Below are 24693 nucleotides of genomic sequence, written 5' to 3' on the forward strand. Positions count from 1 at the left end.
CAGGCAAAGCTGCTGGACAAGCAAATAGGCCTCTTTCTCAGAAAGACTGGGGGTGTGCTTTAGTCTGCTGTCTGTTCAGTGCCCTGGGGCTGTAGTCTGCTAAGAACTCTCTCTCCCATTGTTACAGTCCCAGGGGACCTATGAATGCAAGCCCACCTGGCCTCCAGAGTCATTCTTTGGGAGGAATATTCTTTCTGTGCCATTTTATCACCAATATTTGGATCTTTTAGGGGTTCATGGCTATCTTCCACTCTAACTTCACTTAGAAATAAAGCTATAGTAAGCTTTTAAAATATTACTTAAATTTATATTGAAATATAAAGGTCTTTCGATAGCTAAATAATTTTGAAAAAGGAAAATAGAGTAAGAGGAGTTATACTAACTGATTTGAAGACAGTGTGATGTAGGGATAGACCCTAAAGACCAGTGGAACATAGTGGAATCCATGCATATATGATTAAGTAATTTTTAGAGTATAGCACCTAAATAATTCAATGAGGGAAATGATAGTATTTTCAACTATTAGTGCTGGATGTTTTAACATGCATATGGGGAAAAATAATCTGGATCATAACTCATGCCATATATTTAAAAAACTCAAATTGGAATTTAGACTTACACTGGAAGTTAAATATATATACAATTCCTAGTAGAAAATGTATGATAATCTATGTGACCATGGGTTAAACAAAGATTTCTTATAACACACAAAAAAAGCACACAATATAAAATAAATAAATAAATGGGAAAACATAAAACTTAAAAAAAAATGCTTTATAAAAGACACTATCCAGAAAATAGAGCTACATGCCTTAGCTTTGGAGGAAATATTTACAAAATATATGTCTGGTATAAAATTTGTTTTTAGAATATATGAATAACTCCTACAAATCAGTAAAGAGAAGAACAACCAGATAAAATTATAGACAAAAGATTTGAGCACATAATTCGCAAAAGAAGATACATGAATGAATAGTAAACACATGAAAAGATGCTCAACATTATTAGTAACTAGGGAAATGTAAATCCAAACATGTTAAGATACCATTACACTCCTCTTAGGATAGCTAAAATAAGAAAACAAAAAAATGCTGATAATAGCAAGTTTTGGCAAGTATGCAGAACGTTTGGAAGTGTGATACACTGCTAAGGAGAATGCAAAATAGTTTAGACACTGGTAACCAGCTTGGTAGTTTTTTAACCAAGTTAAATACACACTTACCAAATGACTCAACTATCCTAGTCCTAGGTATTTATTTACCCAAAATAAATGAAAACATACATTTTTTTTTTTTTTTTTGCGGTACTCGGGCCTCTCCCATTGCGGAGCACAGGCTGCGGACACGCAGGCTCAGCGGCCATGGCTCACGGGCCCAGCCGCTCTGCGGCATGTGGGATCTTCCCAGACCGGGGCACGAACCCGTGTCCCCTGCATCGGCAGGTGGACTCTCAACCACTGCGCCACCAGGGAAGCCCCATACATATTTTTTAACAAATGTTTTATTATATTTGAATGTTTACTGCAGCTTTTTTCATGGTAACCCAAACCCCAAAACAACTCAAATGTCTATCAACTGGTTAATGGATAAACAAATTGTGGTATATCCATATCATGGACAATTATTCAGCAGTAACAATAAAACTATTGATACACATGACAACATGGATTAATCTCTAAAGCATTATGCTGAGTGAAAGAAGCTACACATGAAAGATTACATGCTGTATTATTTTATTCATATTAAATTCTAGAAAAGACAAACTTACAGAGACAAAAAATATATTGGTGGGTGCCAGGAGCTAGTTGTAGGAGAAGGGATTTATTGCAAATGGGCAAGAGAGAACTCTTTGGGATGAGGGAAATATTCTATATCTTGATTGTGTTGATGTTATAGAACTTTGTACATTAGTTAAATTAAAGTTAGTGAATTTTAACAGGTTATTTTTACTTCAGGTATGTTGATTCTTAAAATGGCACTTTAACAATTGGATAAATATTGGAACAACATGACCGTTGGTCCTGTCTCCTACCTCATACAGACATTAATTTCATATGGGCCATAGTATTTAACATAAAGAGTAAGATTATAAAACTTCTAGAAGAACAAATAGAAAAAGCTCTTTGTGCCTTTGGATAGCAAAGATCTTAGGAATATAAAATACACTAAATGTAAAAGAAAACAATGTATAATTTGAGTTCACTAATATTAAAAACTTCTCACTAAAAAATACACTTTTATTAAACTGAATAGGCAAGCCACAAACTGAAGGAGATATATCTAGTAAAGGACTTGTATCAATATATAAGGAACGCTTATGAAAATTAATAATGAAAACACAAATAACTCAGTTAAAATAGTCAATGTATTTGATCAGACTCTTCATAAAAGATGATTTGCCAAAGGACAATAGCACATGACAAAGTTCTCAGCACTACTAATTATCAGGGAAATGCAAGTTAAAACCACAATTTGATACCACTTCAAACCTTGTAAAATGTCTAAAGTACAAAAACAAAAAACCAAAAAACCCCAAAAACTGATACTTCCAAATGCTGGTGAGAATTTGCAGCTACTGGAATTCTCATATATTGCTGGTTGTCATGTGAAATATTAAAATCATGGTGGAAAACTGCTTAGTAGTTTCTTTTTAAATTTAAGCATACTCTATGATTATATTCAGAAATTTCACACTTAGGTAATTCCTGAGAGAAATAAATATATGTGAACAAACAAAAACCTGTGCAAAACATTTTTAGCAGTTATATTCATAATATACTCCCGTTATATTCATAATACTCCCATAATACTACCCAATACTCCTGTCAGTAGGAGTGTTATATTCATAATACTCCTACTGATAGACAACTCAATTGTCTATCAGTAGGAGAAAAGATAAACAAATTTTGATATATTTATAAAGTGGAGTACTTCTCAGCAATATACGTTAAAAAAAAAGATTGAACTGCTGGTAGATGTGACAAAACAGATGGAACTCAGTGACATTAAGTTGAACAGAAGAAACTAGACACAAGAGAACAGCCTGTATGATTGCTTATATGATACAGTGATAAAAATGTTTATTTTTAGAAATTTTATTAGTGGCTTAATTTTTTTACTAGAATCTACATTTTTTTACTCAATTCTTTTTTCATTTTTGAATCTATTTACTAAGATATGATTGTTATTGGTCACTTTTTCCTGGACCATACTGTATATCTATTCATTCTTCTTCAATGTTCTTTTATTTCTAAAAAAAGTCTTAAATTATACGTTTAGATATTTGTCTCATATTAATGCCTCCTTTTTTGGGGGTTCCTTTTTCAGAGATGCTAATTATGTGTTTCTTCTTTCCTTTATTTGTCATTATTTCTCTAATTCCTTTAAACTCTTTGCTTATTTCCAATTTACTTAGCCTACTTTAAGTGAGTTTGTTACCTAATATGTTTCTAACATCGCCAGTTCGGCTTTTTGCTGCTTCCAATTTGGCCTTTATTTTTATGTTGATTTTATTATGTACTTCATTTCTTCATTAAACTTTGCCAATTCATGTATTCATGTTTATCTTCTTTTGTTGTTTTACAGGTCATTCACTTGACAGATATTTATGGAATGTCTTCTACCATGTATTAGACACTTCTCTCAATTGTTGCATCTCTTCTATGTGATCTTATTTTATAGAAGTGATCTCTCTCTCGCTCTCTTTCAAGCATATGCTCTTTCTTTACACGCACATACACACAGACACAATTTAATAGCAATGTGCTTAATTAAAATTTTTATTTAGTCTCATGATAGTATTTTTCTAGTGGTATTCTTTCATTTACTTACCTCTTTATTCTTTTATTCATTCATTGGTTTGCTCCTTCATTCATTCATTTGCTTGCATAGATCTGTGTTCTTTCCTTTTTGATTCTCATTTATCTTTGAGTAAAATGAGTTCTTCTTGGCCAGTCATTTGTTGGAGGTTTGTATGAGGGTGGAGTCAGTACTTCGTTCTAGGAATAAAGAAATCCTCCTTTTGTCATAGGGTTGAGTGTATGCCTGATTTATTTTAGACTTTTTTCTTCTCAGCTGACAGAAATTGGCTCTTCAGTGTTGTTTTTATTTTGAATCCCACATGCGGAGACACTCTAATCTTTTCAGTGCTCTGGGCTTCCAAAGATGTTAATCTCATCCTTTAGACACTCAAATCAAGCTTCTATCTCTCTCACTTTTTGAAGCCTCTTCTTTTCAAAGCTGGTTAATGACCAACTACTTTCTCTGTTTAGTAATTACTTCTCAGTTCTTATCTTGCTTGACCTTTCTGTGTCATAAGACCATGTCCATTGTGCCTCCTCCTTAAAGCTCCTTGGTTTCTGTCACTATTGATCCCTTGTTATCAGTCTTCTTACTATTCTTCTTTCAAAATTCTACTCTTCAGCTTACTTTCTTCTTGCCATAAGAATACATTTTCTAGAGTGCAGAGCTGAACATTTCAATCCCCTATTTACATTCTTTCAAAACATTTCCCACCTCCATTTAAAGTCTTACCATTTAGCATTACTTTAAAGATTAACATGTTTTGTCTCTTCCACATTTCTTAAGTTGTGTTTTCTATTGCTTTTCATCCTTCAGATCCTATTCTTCAGAGCCATATAAACTGGATATACTTCACCAAACATACCATCATGTTGAACATCTCCGTGATGTGTCTTCCAGTTGGATTATTCTTCCAGCTCTTTTGCTCTGAGGAAATCCATTCATCCTTCAAAACCATGATCCTATAAATCTATAATACTCTTATTTACATTAATCAATCCTTTACATGTGTTTCTTCTCTACATAATGAATAATAATGCTCATTATCGCCATTCAGCACTGCAGTGTCCTAGACTGTGAACTCTTTGACAGGCAAACTGGGGATCTTCTGCTGGTAGCAGTGCCTGTCAAATAGTAGACCTATGCTATTTATTTTCTTTAAGTAAATGAATAAAGATCTCATAAGATTTAGGCTTGAGACCATTGCCTCATTTCCTGTCTGGCACTTAAAAACATGGCTACTTGATAATGAAACAGGAGAACTCACAGACAGAAATTGTAGACTTTGAAGGTAATTTTCTCTCTATTCAGTATTACTTAATATAGTCCTAGATTTAACATGATTAATGAATGATAATGGTAGTTTTTTTTATGATCACCTTGGCAAAGATAAAAAAGAAAATAACAATACTATCACAAATTATCTATAATTTCCTAAGAAGGAAGACCTGTGTAACCTTTGCATTCTGTCATTCTGTGTTAGAAGTTCATATTTTTACAAAAATTTGATCTGTATTTTCATTATACACACACACACACACACACACACACACACACACAAAACCTGTAAAACAGAGGGAAGGCCAAGAGACTTTTTGTGACCCAGATGATGTTGTTTAGCTTTATGATAGAAGAGAGAAATAGGTACTGCTTCTTATTCATTAAATACTGAGGAATAGTGTTCTATATTACATTCATGGTTGTATAATAATTTTTCAGTATTGTTATTTCCCACAATCATCTATGAATGGACTGTAGTTTAAAGGACTTGGGATTAATGCCATTTCAGACACTATATTATTTCCTCATCTTATGATTTGCCCTTTTGTAATGTTTGTAGTATTTACCTTGTCAGATTCATCTTGACTCTCTGCTCAGATCCCTGGAGACTGTCTTTCCCCTGTGAAGCAGTTGTTATATTCTCTTGATAATAAAATTCAGGCATAAATAGCTCTAAAGCACAGTTATATAAGGTCGTGTTATTTCAGTTGTGTTTTTTAAAAGGAAAGAAGTTGAAAGAGGGCATCTTTGTGGTGAGGTGTTAAGAGATAAGACTTAACTGAAATGTTTTGATGGGATTGTGATTCAGCAAGCCACTTAATGAGGACCTATTACATGCAAGACCCTGCTAGGCATTGCTTACTATTCCATTTAATCCTCACAATAACCCTGTGAGATAGGAGGCATTGCGCCTGTTTTTACAAGGAAGAACATAGTCTCAGAGAGGTCACTCAAATTGCTAATATCCCACAGTTAGTATCGAGTTGGAATCTCAACCTAGAATTGTCTGAATCCAGTTTCAGAGAGCTTTCCTTTATACAACTGCTGGCTTGCATTGAATGTCGTTTATATTGGAGAATCTACAAATGCCTATCACTAAAACCAGAAATCTTACTGCTTCTGTCATTCTAAAGCATGCAACATTTTAACCACATTTAATATTTGTTATATGATTGCAGCCATATCAAAAATAGACACAGCAAATTGTTTTTCACCAATAGAAGTACAGGATTAGAAAGATCAAATGACTTAATAAAGATTCCATAGTCACTAATTGGGCTCTTACTGGTAGCTAAAGATCAGTGAGAGGAAGTCTCGTTTTGTTTTGAATGAACTGCTCTCCTTCACCTTCCTGATAAAAGTTTACTTATCCTACAAGAGCATGGTTCAGATGTATCTTTGTGATTCCTTTCCTGGTCCTCCTAGGCAGTCTTATATAACCTTCCTGTATGCTGTTGCCACCCCTATAGTTACATCAATTATCCATTTCCACTCTGCTACTCTACTTAGACTGTACAATCCTTGAAGACAGGGCTCATGCCTTTTCATCTGTGTATTTTTAGGGCCTATACAGTACATGGCCCTCAGTAGTACTCAGTGAATGATTTTCAGATAAATGAATGAATAAAAGAGTACCTGAGTACATGCATATATGAATTCATAAATGAATTGCTTTGTGCTGAAGTCTCTTGTGTGTGTGCTTTAGCATGCTCTTTAATGTATAAAGTTTTGCTAAAACAAAAACAAACAAAAACAGACACAACCCTTTAATTTAGAGGTAGCAAATGTAAGCACTGAAGTAGAACCAAATCCAGGTTACTGGAAGTTTTGTCCTCCTTGTGCCGTCATTAGGTGAATGACAAATCAGCTTTTATAGGGTCTATATTTCATCTGTAAAATGAGGGAATCCCATATGGCAAATGTTACAGAGATGGCACTCGAATAAATAAACTTTGAAAAACACTGGTCTAAGGAACTAATGGGGGAGGGGTGTTATAGGCAGTTCTGGTTTTCAAACTTTTCTAACTGGCAGAACTTCTTGTCAAATAAAATCTTCCATAGAGCCCCAGAATATAAAATAGGTAAAAATTGAGATTTTTGTGGCTGCCAAGCATCTTTGTCTTCTAATACCTGCTCAGTCTGTTCACTCATCACTTCTATATCAGATGTATTAGGTACTTGTCAAATTCATGAGTGAGTCCATTCTTAGGGTGAGGTCTAATTTTGCATCTTTAAAAATAAACAAAGAAATTATAGTTTATGAATATGAAGATATCTAAAGACCAATAAAAGTATTTCCATATATTCCTTTATGCTCTATCAAAATAATGTTGCACAACATTCTGGTATTGCCATATTAGTTTCAGCCTTCTGTTTTTGAGAGAGTTCCTCTTTTTTTCATATGTTCACCTCAATCTGGACCCCCAAACTTTTAGTAGGGCTGGGATAGACTGTTTGGCCCAAAACTGGGTGTCTGCTTCTAAATAGGTGGTAGTCATTGCCAGAATTAATATCCCATTAATTCAGTTAAGCCAGTAAATGGCAAACCATCAATTCATTTGAGGTCCTCAGAAGATTCCTCACATTTTTTGCATCTTTCTCATAGGAAGTCTGTAATGATGTAGTATTTATATTTCTGAGAAAGGAGCACACAGAAATTGTGTGTGCTTGCTTGCTTAAAATAATAATGAAGTTTGCTATTTCAGTCTTCTTCCCAAGAAAAGAAGACTTTTACACTGATGATGAGCATTTGGGGTTTTTGAGCCTAAGAAGACTTTGACCAAAATCTTATCTATCTCCCACATGTTTCATGAAACATGTTTGAAAAGCATTATACTGTTGGACAATTTTAAAAAGCCTAAAGACATAGCACTTGTGAATGAACATTAAGAGTCTTCTGCATGAACTTAACATTATTTTAGGTATTGAAGCAGAGACCTAATTTAGAAGAAGAAAATACTTGTGAATTCTTGCTCAAGCATAGGAGAAAGCAGAGGCAAATTATTATGCCATTTTAGCTGTTTTAGATCTACAGTTGTTTCACAGTCCAGGTTTTTCAATTTGATGTAAATTTGTATGAGATTACATAATGGAGTAGCTTTTCATAGGCTCCATATGTTCTGCAAACTACAATGCAAAATTACGCATTCTTACAAATAAATATATAATTATGATGAATAGTATGAATAAGAAAAAAGTAATGATGTGATAAGGCCCCGTGACACGTAGGGGAAGTCAGTAAAGTATTTTTTGAAGAAATGACCCGTAAGCTGAAGGCTGAGGAATGAGTTCACCAGGCAATATGGAGAGATTCACCAGGCAAAATGGAGAGATTATTACAGCGCAGGAACAGTCCTGCGGCAAGGAAGCCATGTTGGGTAAACCCTAAATGCAGTTTGGTTAAAGATAAATGAGTTAAAGGGGACAGTGATGTGGAGTAAGGTGGGGAAGCGAGTAGGAGCCAACACAGGAAGTTGAGGCTGAAAAGGCAAGCTGGGACCGAATCTGTAGGGACTGGTATGTCACATGAAGGGTTTTGGCTTATCCTAAATGTAACAGGAAGCCATGAGGGATGTACAGCAGGGAAGTATATAAGGAACTTTGCATTTTCAAAAGATCATTCTGGAGAATAGATAGAGGGGGAGCAGAGGGCTTCTTTCTTTGTCCCTTAGTTACAGTACCTGTAAAAGGACTGGAACCTCTTCTGTGAAGCTTTCCTTGATGATTTTTACCCATAGAGGTGGCCTTCACTAATTTGTTCACCTAATGAACCCATTGTTGTTCCTGTCACAGTACTTATTACTCTGCTCTGTGAGCCTGATGTGTGCCAAGGAGGCATAAGTATTGCAGAATGAAAAACTGTTGATTCATCTCTCTGAAGACTAGACAGTGGACATTTTAAGGTTGAGGATTATGTCATATTCATCTTGTATTACTCACAGCATCTAGCAAGTCTCTGTCACACACTGGGTTCTCAATGGATTTTGTTGCTGCTCTTGGGAAACTGAAGAAAAAGAAGTGTCATTATTTATTTTGGGTGGAAATGGGAATTTTGGATCATAGATGCAATTTAATTTGTTATACTATCATTGAAATTTGGTAACATTAATTGGGGTCTTAGAGCAGCTGTAATAGGTTTGTGAAAGTTACTAAGTAGCTATAAAGGTAGAATTAAAATATTTCAATTTGAGCCTGAGCACATACCCCACAAATACTTAAGGGAACTGAAGATCCTTCATCCATACTGGCCCTTTACATTTGTTTGTAGACCTTCTATGGTTCACTTCAGGAGGTAGTAAAAATTCCTCATGCTTCCTAAATCTTCCTGATCACATCATCACTTTGGTACAATGATAACTCTGAGATGGAAACCCTCAGATGTTGAGAGAGCTTACAATATCAAATTGTTCATTGGTCTGAATATACGGCTTGAATATGTCATTTGAACATAGGGCTTCTTTGTTCTTTCCCTCTTAGTTAAGAGGCTGAAAAAACAAAGCAGTTTATATAATGTCTTACGGCACTTTAAACTATAAAAAATTAATCAGTGTACCAGTTACTTTTTTTAGAGTAGGAAAAATAATTCAACACTTAAAAAAATTTCCATTTAGACTGTTTTTATTGGAGAGAAACTCATTAATAAACCCATTGAGGCATTACAGTATTTATACAAGTAGAAACATGGGAATAGTTTGTCACTTTCTCTCTGTTCTGTTGTTGTCAGGAATTGACATTCATCCAAACAAATTGTACAGTAAGAATTATTTCTTTCTTGTCAACATGTGTATTGATTTCAAGTTTGTGTTCTGTTAGTAAGTTATAAGGAACACATTTTATAGTAGAAATTGGTTTTAAGTGGTTGTTTAGGAGACATGTTTTACTCAGAGCAGAATTTAGCCTAGCTACTTTGCAGTCTGACAACTATTAAAAGAATGCCATTATTTCTTTGTTACTTATAATTCTCTCAGGCTAAGCTAATGGTTTAAGTTCATATTAATTTTTAATACTTCTCAGTTCTTATCTCAAAAGCCCTTGATGCTTATTGCCTAATTAAACAAACATTTTTCTCTCCCAGAAATGCCATATCTAAATGTTGGGTGCTTATAGTCTTAAGAAATTTTACATAAAACATGTCTTTTTGTATTACATACACTTTTTTTTTTTAATCACTTGTTTTTTTGCTCTTCATTATTTGCATCCCATTACAAGAGTTTTTGGGAGGAAGCACATTTGTCTCTCCTTTTTATCTCTGCAACAGTCAAATCCAAAATCAGCTCTAACTGGGCACAGTAGCCCTGAGTTTCTGAAAGTGTGATGAGAGCAGTAGATATAAACTCCAGGGAGGACTTTATATTTTCTGTATTGACTTCTGGACATGTTTATCCATTTGCTGAGTCTAGAGAGTTGGTTTTATGGTTTGTGTTTACTTATGCTAGTTTCCTGGAATTTCATTAGATTCATAAAGTTTGTGGATAATTATACCACAACCCTTTTACAAGACCCAGAGCGAGGTTGATAGCTCTGCTAGGCAGCTGTGGGGCTGTGAATGCGGATAGCACGTCACACTCCTCTTTGGCCAGCATTTCTTCCTTCCAGTCATACTACATTAGATCCTAGCGCCAAACAGAAAACCCTTATCTTCTTCAACTAGACTTTATGCTATTTATTTTAAAAGGTTAATATCCACTGGTCTAGTAAAGAGGTTCTTAGACATTTGTACTTTATGAATCAGTGAAATTTCCAGAGAACTAGAGGAATGACATAGAAATTGCCGATGTCTAATTTTCTCAGTTGAGGCCATTAAGAAACGGAAGAAAGAAATGCTCATGCCGCATTACATTATCATCATCATCTCAAAAATGGACATTTTCACATCTGAAAGAATGATGAGTAGGACTTTTCCTGTTTAAAAAAATGGGGACTGTAACCCTAAACAGAGGACCAAGAGCCATCCAAATATCCCACATTCTCCAAGGAGAGCTGTATATAAAATGCTGGGGCAGCTCCCTCTGAGAGGGAGCCAGGTGGGTTCTGACACCAGTCATCACCCCAGCCACCTTCCAGTCCTCATATAAACTGACTCTGGGTGGGGGTAGGATGGTATGTGAAGAGGTGTTGGGGAGGTGAATTGTTGGCCTACTGAAGATGAAGAACCACTTCTAGAGATTGGGGGTGCCGTCAATAAAAAGAAGGTTAGATCCTATGTACTTCAGGGAAACAAAAGGGATGTAATATAATAAACTGATTACATAAATATGAATAATGAAAGTGAAAACAGGCCAGCCAGGTAGCACAGAGATTAGTGAAGCAGCTACCACTCCTAGTGCTGAGGGAGAAAGGGAAGGTAGTACTATGAGAGTCTAGCAGTGGAAAGGAGGGGTCACCACTTTAGGAGCTGGAACCACCAAGGGGTGGCTCTGAAGCTAGTGAGCAGACATCTGATGGGGTATTTTATGGCTGCTTCTGGGTCTGCCTGGAGGGAGGACCAGTGTTGTTTATGCTCCTGATAAAAGGAAGAGAGTCCCTTCTCTCCAACTCTCTTCTTCCACTTTCCTCCTCACGATTCCTGTTGTCAGCACCTAAAGGAAGCCAGCTGGGAAGAGAATTTGTGAAATACGGTTTGCAGTGTCTCAACCCCAGCGTCACAGAGCAGAGTAACTGAATGGTTGGCTTTGGTCTGAAAGACAATGATAAAACAACTGACACAGTGTCTCATTTCTCCATTGATCATTTATGCAGAAGAATTTCTGATTGGTTCTTTATGTCCCCTTGAGCAAGGGAAAGGGGAAATGGAGAGAGATAGCAGGGCAGAGAGAAGAGATGGCAGCAAAGAAGCTTAACCTTTGCCACTTGGGGTAACAAGGATGCTTGAGCTTATTCCGGATAAGTACATTGTGGATTGAGCCATCTTGTCATTACTTTAATCAGAAGAACAGACTTGCTCAAGGGAACCTTACCAACAAGTTTCAGTGTATACCAGTGGGGATGGGAGCTGAGGAGATGAGAAAAGTTATTTTTTTTCCCCAGTGAAAGCTCCTACTTACCCCTAAGAAGAGAGCCAGCATTTGGACATCTGCCTTAGAGAGGGCATCAATATACAGTCTCTTTTTGTCAGAGAAGCAATGACACTTAACAGAGGACTGCAATTAAATGCCCAGTGACATAAGAAGACTTTCCTTTTCATTAACTCTTCCACTCTGCTGCAGTGTGGAAACAGCTAGAACCTAAAGAAAAGAAGAGGGAGGAGGAATAAAAGAGTAGACTATTCCTTCTGGCCATTCCAAGTCCTACACACCGGCCACTAAGTGGCCCCACAGATCCTGGCCACTGAGCAGAGAAAAGGGAAGGAGATGGGATTTAAAGCAGTTATAAGTTATGGACTCAATTTGAGCTGCTGTTAAGGAGGAGGAAAGAGATTTAACATTGCAGATGGAAAACAGTTATTAGAGAAAACTTAAAACATGTGCAGAATGTTCAATAAATCAGTTATACAAAAAACAAAATGAAACTTTTTTGAACATCATCTCAGAATAAAGGGCAATCTTTAAACTGGAAAAAACAACTTTCTTAAAAACTCAGAGTATTACCCTTATTTTTTTTTATCTTTCAGGGTTTGGTCATTTCATCATGGTTTATATCCATAATGTAGGATTTTAGAATGATTATCATTATTCATTGAACTTTCTGTCAATCAGGGATTACTAGTACTGATAACTGAAACCTGCCGAAGGAGAAATTTACTCTATAGCTATAGCAGTCAGTCAGGGTCTTTTTCCTCATTTTAGCTTTTATATCTCTGTGGAGAAAGAGGGAAATACATAATTATACGAAGAATACTGTAGTCTTAGAAAATAACAGAATGTTGTGAAAGATTAATATAAGTTTAAAAGCATCTTTTAAGTGGTGAAAGATAAAACCACAGGAAAACTATTCATATATGCCAGAAATGGAATTTATAGTCATCATACTTACTCATAACTTTGAAATTCTTAGAAACACTTTGTTTTAATGAACCAAATGGCATTCTACATATTGAGAAGCAAATTTTACTCATGGAAGAATAATCTCAAATTAAGAGAGCCTGACTTCTTCTCTTGTTTACATTTGCCTTAAATTTGAGGCACTTAGAAACGTCAGTATCTTTTAAAAATTACTGCTTTTTGTCCTTACATGATTAGGGAGCATGATTCCAGAAAACCGATCAACTTAACTTGTATTCCAGTATCAGAAAAATAAATAAAAATCACTTCGTTCACTTCTACCTTGAAAAGATGTGAATAAGACCCAATCAGCTGCATAGTGATTGGTTAAGAGACTTGGCCTTAGAAATAAAGTTCTAGTCTGAACCAGCAGAGTGTGTGACTTTGTGCGTATTTTATTACTGTTCCGAGACTTGATTCCCTCACCTGTTGTGATAATTGTGCCCACTTTATTTGGTTGGCTGCTCTAATGAAACATAATTGAACTCTTATATGTATATTACAAACTGGTACAAGATAATTTTTCCATCCATGTTAGCCTAAACGAAAGGCAACTGACACTAGCAATCAGCAATAACATGGCATAGATAATCTCTATTCTTCTATTTCATAATATTATAACACAATATATTACAATGTTAAATTATATTGTATACTATTATATAACAATAGTATAATACAATAATATAACAATGTAATATTAAACATGTTATAACATTTCTCTGAACTCCCAAACAGAATCACCATTGCCACCCACGAGTGATGACATAAAACTATTTCTGCCTCACAAAAGCAATTTGAGATAATGCCTGCTGACCTTCTTTTCTAAAAGCCATAAAACCATTCTAGAACTCCAACTAGATTTTACTTATTCATTCTCTAACAGTTATTTATTGAGACCCTGCTTTGTGTCAGTCACTGTACAAGGCACTGAGGGAGGATATTTTAAAATTGCCCCCTGGCTTTGTAAAGTTTTTGGAGCAAATCTGTTACCAGTCAGGGTCCCAGCAGGAAACAGATTGCACTCCCACAGGGAGTGAAAGAATTTAATGTAGGTACTATTTACAAAAGGTGTGGACAGGGTTGAGGATAACCACAAAGGCATCATGCAGCACCATGAGGCTAGCAACAGTGGAAAGTTGCTACCAGCCTTATGTCTGAAGGGTCAAGTGGAGACAGTAGTTAATGGAACCCAGGGAAACCTATCTCCTTAGAGAGGGGTGACTGCAGGAGCTGTGATCTAGAGTAGAGGGCTTTTGCCACTATTACACTCTAGCCAGCAGAGAGGAACCTTTCTTTCCCCCTGTCTTCCTGCTGCACTTCCCAGGAGCCAGAGGGCTAGAGAGCCCATGGACTCAGTCTGTGAGGACCAGCCTCCTAGGGCAGAGCCAGGATGGAGAAGGTGTTGGAGTGGATCTTGAGGGGCAAACGTAAACTATCTAGAAAACAATCTCTCCTCTCTTTTATTTGGTTTTATCGGTTTGGCCAAAAAGTTCGTTCGGGTTTTTCATACCGTCTTACGGAAAACCCGAACGCACTTTTTTGCCAACCCAATATATAATGGATGCTGGGTTTTATTTCTGAATGTAAAAGTAATATATTTTATTTTCTTTTTCTTTTTTTTGGCGGTACGTGGGCCTGTCACTGTTGTGGCCTCTCCCGTTGCGGAGCACAGGCTCCGGATGCGCAGGCTCGGCGGCCATGGCTCACGGGCCCAGCCGCTCCGCGGCATGTGGGATCTTCCCGGACCGGGGCACGAACCCGTGTCCTCTGCATCGGCAGGCGGACTCTCAACCACTGCTCCACCAGGGAAGCCCAAAGTAATAATATTTTAAATGTAGAACATTTGGAAAACTTCCTTGTGACTTGAGATCTTGCTTTTTCCTAGCCAGGACGTGCTCCCAGTTGGAGGCACATGAATTTATCCAGTCATCTCTCACACTCAAAGTGTTTTAAAACATAAGTTTATTTTCATGACTAAGACCTCACAAAAATACTGTTGCATGCCCCAAATCTACTGATGTTACCCTGGAACATGTCTTTCTGCCTGCCATAAATTTCCTTAGCATGGCATCTTCCTGCATGTGTCACACCCTTAGTACATTAAATTCTTTCCCATATTTTTGCACACCATATACTTTTCTATTATCTCCACTAAACAAATTCTACTTATTATTTAAGGCTAAAAAGAAACGTCATTTCCTTCCCAAAGTCTTCCCTGAAACCTAAGCATTTTAACATTTAATTATATTCTTTGATTCGCTCATTTTACAAACATATTTGAGAACCTACTCTGTACCAAGTGCAATTTAATATATGTAAGTCTTCCCTGCCAGACTAGACCTAAAATTCTTGAGGGCTGGGTTTGCATTGAGCTTCATCTGGATCCTAGAATGCCTTGTTCACGTCTAAGAAGCTATAGCTAAGGTCTTTCTCTTCATTTCTGCTGGGGAAACTTGATCCTTGTTTCTCTCTGCTGAAGACAGCCTAGAGATTTCTACTCCAGTTGTGTTGTTTTATCCTATTTTTAAGTGCATTTCCTGCCAAGCAAAATAGATCATTTTCTTGGCTCAGAAAAGAATACACCACAAAAATTTGGAAAATATGAAAAAGAAAGAAAAACCTCCAATAACTCTTATATAATGTTCACTGTTTTAATTTTACACAGCTTCTTTAGTAATTTTCTATGCTCATATTTTTACAGAATTATACTGATTGGGGATATCTAATCCTATATCCTGCATTTGAAACTTACATCTTTTAACCTTGCTTTTTCTTGCTTAGGAGTATAAACATTTTTTTTCAGGTTCGGCCTTATACAGGCACTCAAGACTGAACATAACAGATAAAATGCCTGTTATTTGTTGACTTTTGTTAAGTTTCAAGCAGCCTTTGAGTAAAAAACTCTAAAATTCTGCCTATTCCTCTTTGGTCAGTGTTAGAGGAGTTCAGTAATTGTAATCATTCCTTGGTGTATGCTGAGGAAATTCTTTTCCTTGGCATATTGAATTGAACACCTGAAAGGCCTGTGGGGTTCTCTCCCTAGAAGACTTATAAAGGCAAAGTTTCTCCCTCCCCCCACTCTCTTATCCACTCTGTCAGTTTCACTGCCAACTCCTGCATAATGTCATCAAATTATGTGTTAGAAATTCAACCCCGGTTTCCTGGGTGATGGGACAATGCCACTACTTAGTATTCCTAGTCACATAGCTACAATTCCATCACGCTCTTAATCTATATATATCTTCGTGTTCGGGAAGCAGACTTTTCAAATCAGGCCTGTATTAAGAATTTTAAATGTACAGAGTGAGAAAACATAGGAGCTTCTTGAGCTCAGCATCGATGCAGGCCATTTTTGATGTTAAGATCTTGAGAATCCGCCATGTGGACCAACGCTTCTTGGATTCAATGGTTTCTATACTGTACCTTTTCCAGTTCAATTCTGCAAACTCAGAATTCTTCATATTCTCTTCTAGACTACTGTATGTCTGAACTTTAAACTTGGGCCTGTTTCAATAGCCTGAGTTTTCATAAACCAGTGACTCTTTTTCCTCTGGAGCTGGCACAAGTGGGGTGCATCCTTAAATTTTGGTAACGTTTTTGAGTTTCTTTGTTGCTGTAGTGGCTTCCAGTGATCTACACAAAACAAATGTCATGAACTGCAGTGTCTCTGCTTCAGAATGCCCAAGTTTGTGTGATTTAAACCAGGGAATACTAGCTCTTTCGAACTATTGGTTGCTAAAATTCTCTGTGATGAATACTTGCCTATGTACTTATACGTGTAAGAGGTTTAAACTGATGGTACCATTGAAATTAAGATTTTTTTTTGGTCATGCATATTTTTGTATTGGTTTTCTTTCTTTTCCTGTTTTCCTTGACAATAGTATCAATGGATCATATTCGTTAAATTCTAAATCTGCCATGTTTTAGCTCTGTTACCTTGGCCCAATTATTTTTCTGATCCTCTGTTCTCTCATTAGAAAAAATAGATGAAAATAATCTCACAGATTGTTATGGGGATCAAATGAAATATTATATGGGCAAGTACTTTGTAAGTTTAAAGCCTTTCACTAATACATATTATTTCTGTATTCTTAAGGATCATTGATTATTTGGGAGCCTAACTGTTATCCTCTATTCTTTTTCTCTCCTCTCAAATACCTTTGCACTGATGTCTTGGATTTTTGCGTTTTGTGAACCTCTTTCCTCACGTGTTAGATTTAATTGGCTTGGTAAATTGTGATATTTACTTATACACGTGCCTTGTGTACATTCAAATATTAGTGTGGAGAATACAACTAAGCTACTTATTTGTATTTAAGGATACCGAACTGTTCTTTTTTGTGTGTGTCTTGTTTTCCCCTGCAGGTCTTAAAAATTGTCAGCAAAGCTGCACTGAATAACAGACGCCCTAAAAGGGGCTGCTGTTCCCCTTTATAATGAAGAAAAGCAGGAGTGTGATGACAGTGACGGCCGACGATGTAAGTTCCAAACATCAGAGTTGCCGATTCCACCCACTCTTTGCTCAATAAAGAAGTCACTCCATAATTCTGTTCCAAGGGCAGGCAAGGTTGTCTAATAGTACCACTCTGCCTCTAGGTGCTTCTGTGACCTGGACATTGCCAGCCCTTGGACCCAACACTCTGCATGCTAGGCAGCAGGCACACTGCCCTCTCTGCAGCTTGGAGATGGGCTCAGTTTGAACTTTGTGATTTTCATTTACAAAACCACCAATCTGTGGAAATTTTTCTTTTCACCCTGTTTTCATTTCTTTTTTTCTTTTCTTTTTTTTCCGCTACGCAGGCCTCTCACTGTTGTGGCCTCTCCCGTTGCGGAGCACAGGCTCCAGACGCGCAGGCTCAGTGGCCATGGCTCATGGGCCCAGCCGCTCCATGGCATGTGGGATCTTCCCGGACTGGGGCACGAACCCGTGTCCCCTGCATTGGCAGGCGGACTCTCAACCACTGCGCCACCAGGGAAGCCCCTGTTTGCATTTCTTGATGACTTTCTTGCACACTTTTATCCAAGTTCAGCTGATCCTTGAGTCATCTCCTATGGTGGGGTCTTTGACAGCTGTTTGAAACCCATCCTCTAGGACTTGGCTCAAGTGTGGGCCTCAGACCAGCAGCACTAGCGTCACCTGTGTATTTATTAGAAATGCAGAATTTCAGAACCATCCCTCAGACCTAAAGTTCAGAATTTATTCCCAGGGTGATTACATATGTACATTAGGTACATAGGTAAATTTCCATTATCTTCACTAAACGAATTCTACTTATTATTTAAGGCTAAAAAGAAACCGCATTTCCTTCCCAAGCTTTCCTTGAAAGCTAAGGATTTTAACATTTAATTATATTCTTTGATTTACTCATTTTACAAATATTTTTGAGGACCTACTATGTACCAAGTACATTTTTAATATACGTAAGTCCCAGGCTGACTACATATGTACATTATATTTGAGAAGCTCTGCTCTGGGTCATTTGAGGAAGTCTGTAGACTCATCATTTTTAATAGCTTTGCCTCTTGGTCAGCTGATATTATCTTTTTTGCTTTCAATTGACCAGTCCCCCATTAGTGTGTTTTTAATTGTCCAGTGTTTACTCAGCTTCTGTTTGTAATTGAGCCAAAAATTATATGCCACTAATCAGATGTGCAGAAGGAAGGAAGGGAGGGAGGAAGGAAAAAGAAGTCATTTTCCTTGCTGTCTGTAATAGCTCATCTTGTTAAACTTCTATTTCACAGATGGGGGAGGGGCTGGGAGGAACTTGAACTTGGTAATTAATAATGTAAACTGGTATCTTTTGAGTAAATGCCCAGTTTATGAGTATTTCTCCAAGTTCTTACTCCTTCCCTTCCATGTAGGCAAGTAGGAAAACAACATTAATTCATATTATAGTCACAGGTGTGTGGTATTATTGTCCTTGTCTTATATTTCCGCTGGTTCTTACTGTTGTCCTATTGAGGAATAGCTCATTTCCCCAGATATTTGGTTGTCAGTCTCTGCCCTTGATCCAGTGTGCTTAGGCACATGATAGGTATAACAGGTGATGAGTGCTCTCAGCCTGAGCAGGGGACCTTCTCAGCTCGCTGTAAATTTGACATTCTCCCCTGCTGCCTGGGCTCTTCACCTAACCTTTCAGTGGAGCTCTGATTGTTTAAAAGACTCAGCTTTGCTTTCTGTGCAGCCCTTTGGGCTGCTCACCCCATGAACCCCTGGTCCCTTTACCTTATGCTGCAGAAAACCCCTTGAAGAGCAAGCTGAGGCTAATTCTGTTTCCTTCTCTGTCCCTGTCTGGGTTTGTAAGAACTTCTAGGACCCGCAAATGCAGAGTGAGACTTCGTTGTGCCATGAGGCTCTTGCCCACCAAAGCACACTCCTTTGCCATTGCCTTTTCTACTCTTTTGTGTTGAGACACTTGGTTAGTGATCTAGTCTCATCACCTGTGCCATATTTCCTTTTCTTCTTTCCCCCTTCCCTGCTCCTTGACCACAAGGGAACTGCCCTTAAGTCATATTCTAAGTCCTCAGTACCAGCGGTAAAAAGCTGTGTTCAGACCTTCATGCTCTGGTTAGGATATCTAAGGGGAAACTTCTGGAATTTGGAAATTCTGTTTCTCTTAAAAAAAAAAAGCTTGGGGTTGTCCTATAATACTATTTGTATACTGTGTGCTCCAGATTCTATTTCTTTGGAAGAATAAAACTAAACAATGCATCCTGTCTATAAAGGATGATCAATGATTTTTTTCCTCTTCATTCTATCATTGCAGTAATAATCCTAATCCTCTCTAAGGTAATGGTTACCACAATCAAAAGACAAGGAAGGTTGCATAGAAGAATGTACAAAAAAGAAAAGCACATTTGAAGAATACTAACCCCACCTAGACTGGTGGGGTTAGTATTATTACCTAGATTTGCACTGTCCGACATGGTAGCCACTAGCCACACGTGACTATTAAGCACTAGTACGAATGGGGAGGTGCTGTAAATGTGAAATACATCTTGGATTTTGATTACATAATAGTACAAATAGAAAAGAATGTAAAATATGTTATTAATAATTTTTGATATAGATTACATGTTGAAATGACAATATTTTGGATATACTAAGCTAAGTAAAATATACTATTAAAAGTAATTTCACCTGTTTCCTTTTTTTTTACTTTTTTAATGTGACTACTAGAATATTTAAAATTATACATTTGGCTCCCATTTGTGGCTTATACTTTATTTCTGGTGGACAGTCATAACCTAAAACTTTTCACCATGCACCTCAACCTTTCCAGTATACTACAGAAGATCATATCAAATGTTACACACAGTATCTCTTCCCTTACAACAAAAGCAAATTGGCAGATATTATATTTTTTTATACCACACTCTGAAGAAAGGTTCACCCTTAAGTCAAGGATATTTTATTATATTCTCATTATTTCAGCTCAACAGTTACTCAGCGATTTAAATATTCACCTAATATTAATTTAGCACCTATTATACACTCCACACTGGTTAGGTTCTAGGGATTAGAGTCCTTGTCCCTTTGTAGCTTATATTCTAGAGGGGAGGGTGTACATCAATCAATAAATTATAAAATAATCCCAGCTATGATAAGAACTGTGGAGAAAAATGAAGTTGGTCAGGGGGCAAAAAATGGTTGGACGGTGACAATAGGTGTTCATAGAAGGATAACATGAAGAGAGGGAATATGGACAGTGAGGACATATAAGCATTGAGGGAGTGAGCCCTGTGAAGACCTGGGGGAAGAGAGTTTCTGGCAAAGGGAACAGCGTGATTTCCAAAAGTAACGTTCAAATTAATGTTTTTTCCCCCCAAATCTTTGATCTGATGTGTGGTGTAGTTGGCCAGTATCATGCTGATTAAAATAGAAAAATAAGTCCAAGATCACCAATTCAGTAATTTAGAATTGACTGAATTAGATTTTGCCTTTGAGGATGTTAGCAAATTTGGGGCAGTGATTATGAGTATGAATTAGAAAGTTTGAGGTAATTATGAATAACTCAACTTAGGTTAATGTGTTTGCATAACAATGTTACTGTTTTTAGTATTTAACTTAATTTCTAAAAAGCTATTCCATTAAGCTCTTTTGTGGCAATGCATTTGCACATTAACTGAGGTCTTTTGAAACAAATTCTTCAAAGAATGGCTACAAATCTGTAAATTCAAGCTTGTTCACAAGTCAGTATGGGATATATTTTGTGATAGGTGTGACTTTGTTACTTTTCAAATAACAAGTACCAAATAAATACCCATTTAGTTTATTCACTGAAATTAAACCTGGTTGGTAATATTTCCATTTCTAAAAGAGGAAAAATATCCAATAACTTTATTATAAGACTATTGTGGTTGGTGGTTTAACTAAGTGACATCTCATTTCTGTTCTTTGGTAGAGTGTTTCTTGTATGGGTGGTAAAGTATATGCTTTACCACCCATACAAGAAACACTGCTTTGCTTTCCAGATAATCAGTGCTTTCTTTACATGCATATTTGGAACAAACTGAGTTATAAAAGTTCTGACTTTTAGTTTGTTCTTGAATCTCTTTAGGAAGACTTTGTCTCTCCTAAGACTTCCTGTCTCCTCAACTAGTCTCTAAGTCTTTTGAGAAAGAAACTTACATATACTATGCTTTCTCCTCAGCCTATTTCTAACACATACACATGCGCGCGCGCACACACATATAAGTGCTATGCCTACAGTAGATTTAATATAACCAGTTACTAAACAGTAAAACACTGGCCACATTCCAGAATATTTCAAACTCTGGAAAATTGTAAATTGTTTTGTCTCCTTCCTGTTACTGAATTGTGGTTCTACTGAATTTTAAATAAGTGGTATTCCAAAACCATAAGTCAAGCACAAAAAATATGATGATATCCCATTTCCAGGTGGAGAGAGTGGGGCCCCTGAAAATTGTCAGGCCTATTCATGCCCAGATTTTCATCATGAAAATGTGGTTTTGCATGGATGAGATAAGCATAATCACTAGAATACAGGTTCTGTCTCTTTTTGCTGTTGTATCCTTTCTTAAGTAGCACAGAGCAAGACTTTAATAGGTGTGCAGAAAATATTTGTTGAATGAACCCAGGTAGACCCTTAAACTTGAGTTAATTATCCTTGTATGAACTAGTATAGGGATGGGTGGAGGAGTGGTGGGTGGAGAACTTTAGTTTGTTTAAACCTAAGGCAGTCTAGTCCCAGGCTCTCCTAAGTCTGTTCTGAAGGGCTAGTAGGAAATACCTGTCTTTTTAGGGCTACAGAATGACTTCCAGGTGAGAGACCTTGACCTGGTGTTAGGACTTCCATTATTGCTTAAGATACGAGTGGAGAGTGACAGTTACAACTTTTAAACTCCAAGTTGCTATCAGTGGCTACTTGCATTGCTGTAACATTTCTTGTCTTCAAGCCGGTATGAATGGTGATGCAGGCAGAGGTTCTTTTGGGGCTTCCACTCCCCACAGTACCAGGAACCAGAGTCACCAAGAGATATAGGAAGAATGAATAACTCTTATTACTGGTTATAATACAATGCCTCTATCTTCTCACAAGTATTTCATTCATGTCAGCATTAGGGCATATATTGAACACATGGCAGTTCAATTCGGGACCAGATAAAGTATATTCTTCTTTTTCTGAGCTCTTATATGTTTGACCAGAAAAAAAAACCCACCCCCAAATCCCCTCAACTCTGAGGAGACCTTTTATAAGAATAGGAAAAGTCAGTTACCCGGTTACCCACAATTATGAGTATCTTGCTGGCCTGAGATAGAAAATATATTTACTTTAAAACATTGAACAAGAAATGTTATAATTTAGCTAGTATAGCTTGTTCCCGTGTTGCAGAATGATGACCCTGATGTCCAAAATATATTTTCTATGAAAAGCTTTCGTTTTAGCAAGTGAAAAAAGAGAAAGAAAAAAAGAATAATTTAAAAAAAGAGAAAGAAGATAAAAAGCCCTGCAATCCACATGCTTCTAACGGGAAAATATTATCAACAGTCCTGAAGATCACCAAGACTATGCAACTAATGTGTCTAAAATTTGAGAATTAGCCCTTGTGCCTACGTGTTTTCTCTTAAGCTTTTGACGTCAGTGTTCGATTCTGATTGTGAGATAATGAATCAGGACTTTATGAGTGACAGCTTGATCATTTAGCTTCTTATTTTACTCCATCGTGCATCATTTTAAACATTTGAATTTCATTTTCTTTTTCTCTTTTTTCTTTCCCTGTGGTTCCTCTAGAATGTTAAAGATTATTTTGAATGCAACTTGAGTAAATCCTACAGTTCTTCTAGTAACACACTTGGGATCGACCTCTGGAGAGGGAGAAGGTGTTGCTCAGGAAACTTGCAGTTGCCACCACTGTCCCAAAGACAGAGCGGAAGGGCAAGGACTCCTGAGGGAGATGGCATTTCCAGACCGACCACGCTTCCTTTGGTGACACTTCCAAGCATTGCTATTACAACTGTGAGCCAGGAGTGGTGAGTAGCCCCCAACTTAAATGTCAGTTCTAAGTTTTATTTTCCAGTTACTCCCGGTACAATTTCTTGTTATTAAAATGTTAGTTATCTGTGGAGTAACTAAGGCTTTTGACATTTTGAGAATTTGTTTCCCTTCGGGTAGCAAAATGAGGAGTGGAGGTATCTCCTACCTCTTAAGATTGGAAGGGGCCTATTGAGGAAGGAATGAGATGCATTTTTATTAATGACAAGGAAAGCAAAATTACTGCCTATGATCTTTTTTTAAAAAAAAACTATTAGTGTATGTCAATATGATGTTTTAATTTAGAAAAGCAAAATTATATGAGTGCCTAAAGGAAGTAAAACATATATATTATATAGATGAATGACAGGAGATATTCTTATTACTGTACTCAAAATATAATTATTCTTAGCTTCTTTGTATAATCCCACTTTACTAATTTCAGTTTGTGGTTATCTAGAAAATAAAACACTTCATTATAAATCAAAAAAGGAATGAAGATTGTACTATGAGAGATGCTTGGACTGTTTTGCAGAGTCTATGTTTGTGAAACAGGCTATTTTAATCTAGTGTTGAAACGTTAATTGAATACGTATAATTTATAACTGTGGTTAAAATTGTGCCATGATATTTCTTCAAATACGTGTTTTTAATCACATATTTAGTTTTTAGCACTTTCTCTGGTTTTTATTTTTGCTCTACATAATTTCCAAATATTTTCCAAGAATAGTCTGCTTACATAACAGGGAGACTTATTAAAAAGAAAAATATTTTCTCTATGTTTTATTTTAAATTATAATAATATGGTGCTTTAAAAATCACTTTTCATTTAACTCATTTGTTAAGGAGAAAAACTAAATATATTAAATCATTGTGCAATAATATCACAGTAAATCCTTAAAATATGTAGTTTTTATGGTGTGCTGTATACCCTTGCCACATGCTGAGCTGTACAGTGCTGATGAGTAGTCCATTATGTGCTCATTGAATGATGCAGGAAATCTTTTAGTTGGTGGTTATCAAATACACTAAGAATTAGATCACTGAGACTTCAGCTATCACAGTTATTAGCCTGAAATGGTTCATCATTCTGTATGTGATAGAGAAGCATGTGAACATGTCGTAGGGGGAATG

The 24693-nt window shown here is 36.7% G+C and overlaps 1 protein-coding gene across 3 annotated transcripts in view; it reads left to right on the forward strand.

Moving 5' to 3' along the window:
- The window catches only part of PDE4B (phosphodiesterase 4B), a 596404-nt gene that overhangs the window by 92117 nt on the left and 479594 nt on the right, over positions 1 to 24693 (forward strand). For all 3 annotated transcript variants that reach the window (XM_067726455.1, XM_067726457.1, XM_067726456.1), the window contains exons 2-3: positions 17429 to 17541; positions 23320 to 23558. In XM_067726455.1, the coding sequence (XP_067582556.1) occupies positions 17500 to 17541; positions 23320 to 23558 (281 nt within the window). In that variant the 5' untranslated portion in view covers positions 17429 to 17499. The remainder of the gene's footprint in view (positions 1 to 17428; positions 17542 to 23319; positions 23559 to 24693) is intronic.

The sequence above is a fragment of the Pseudorca crassidens genome, chromosome 2 (assembly GCF_039906515.1).
Source record: "Pseudorca crassidens isolate mPseCra1 chromosome 2, mPseCra1.hap1, whole genome shotgun sequence".
Classification (NCBI taxonomy): domain Eukaryota; kingdom Metazoa; phylum Chordata; class Mammalia; order Artiodactyla; family Delphinidae; genus Pseudorca; species Pseudorca crassidens.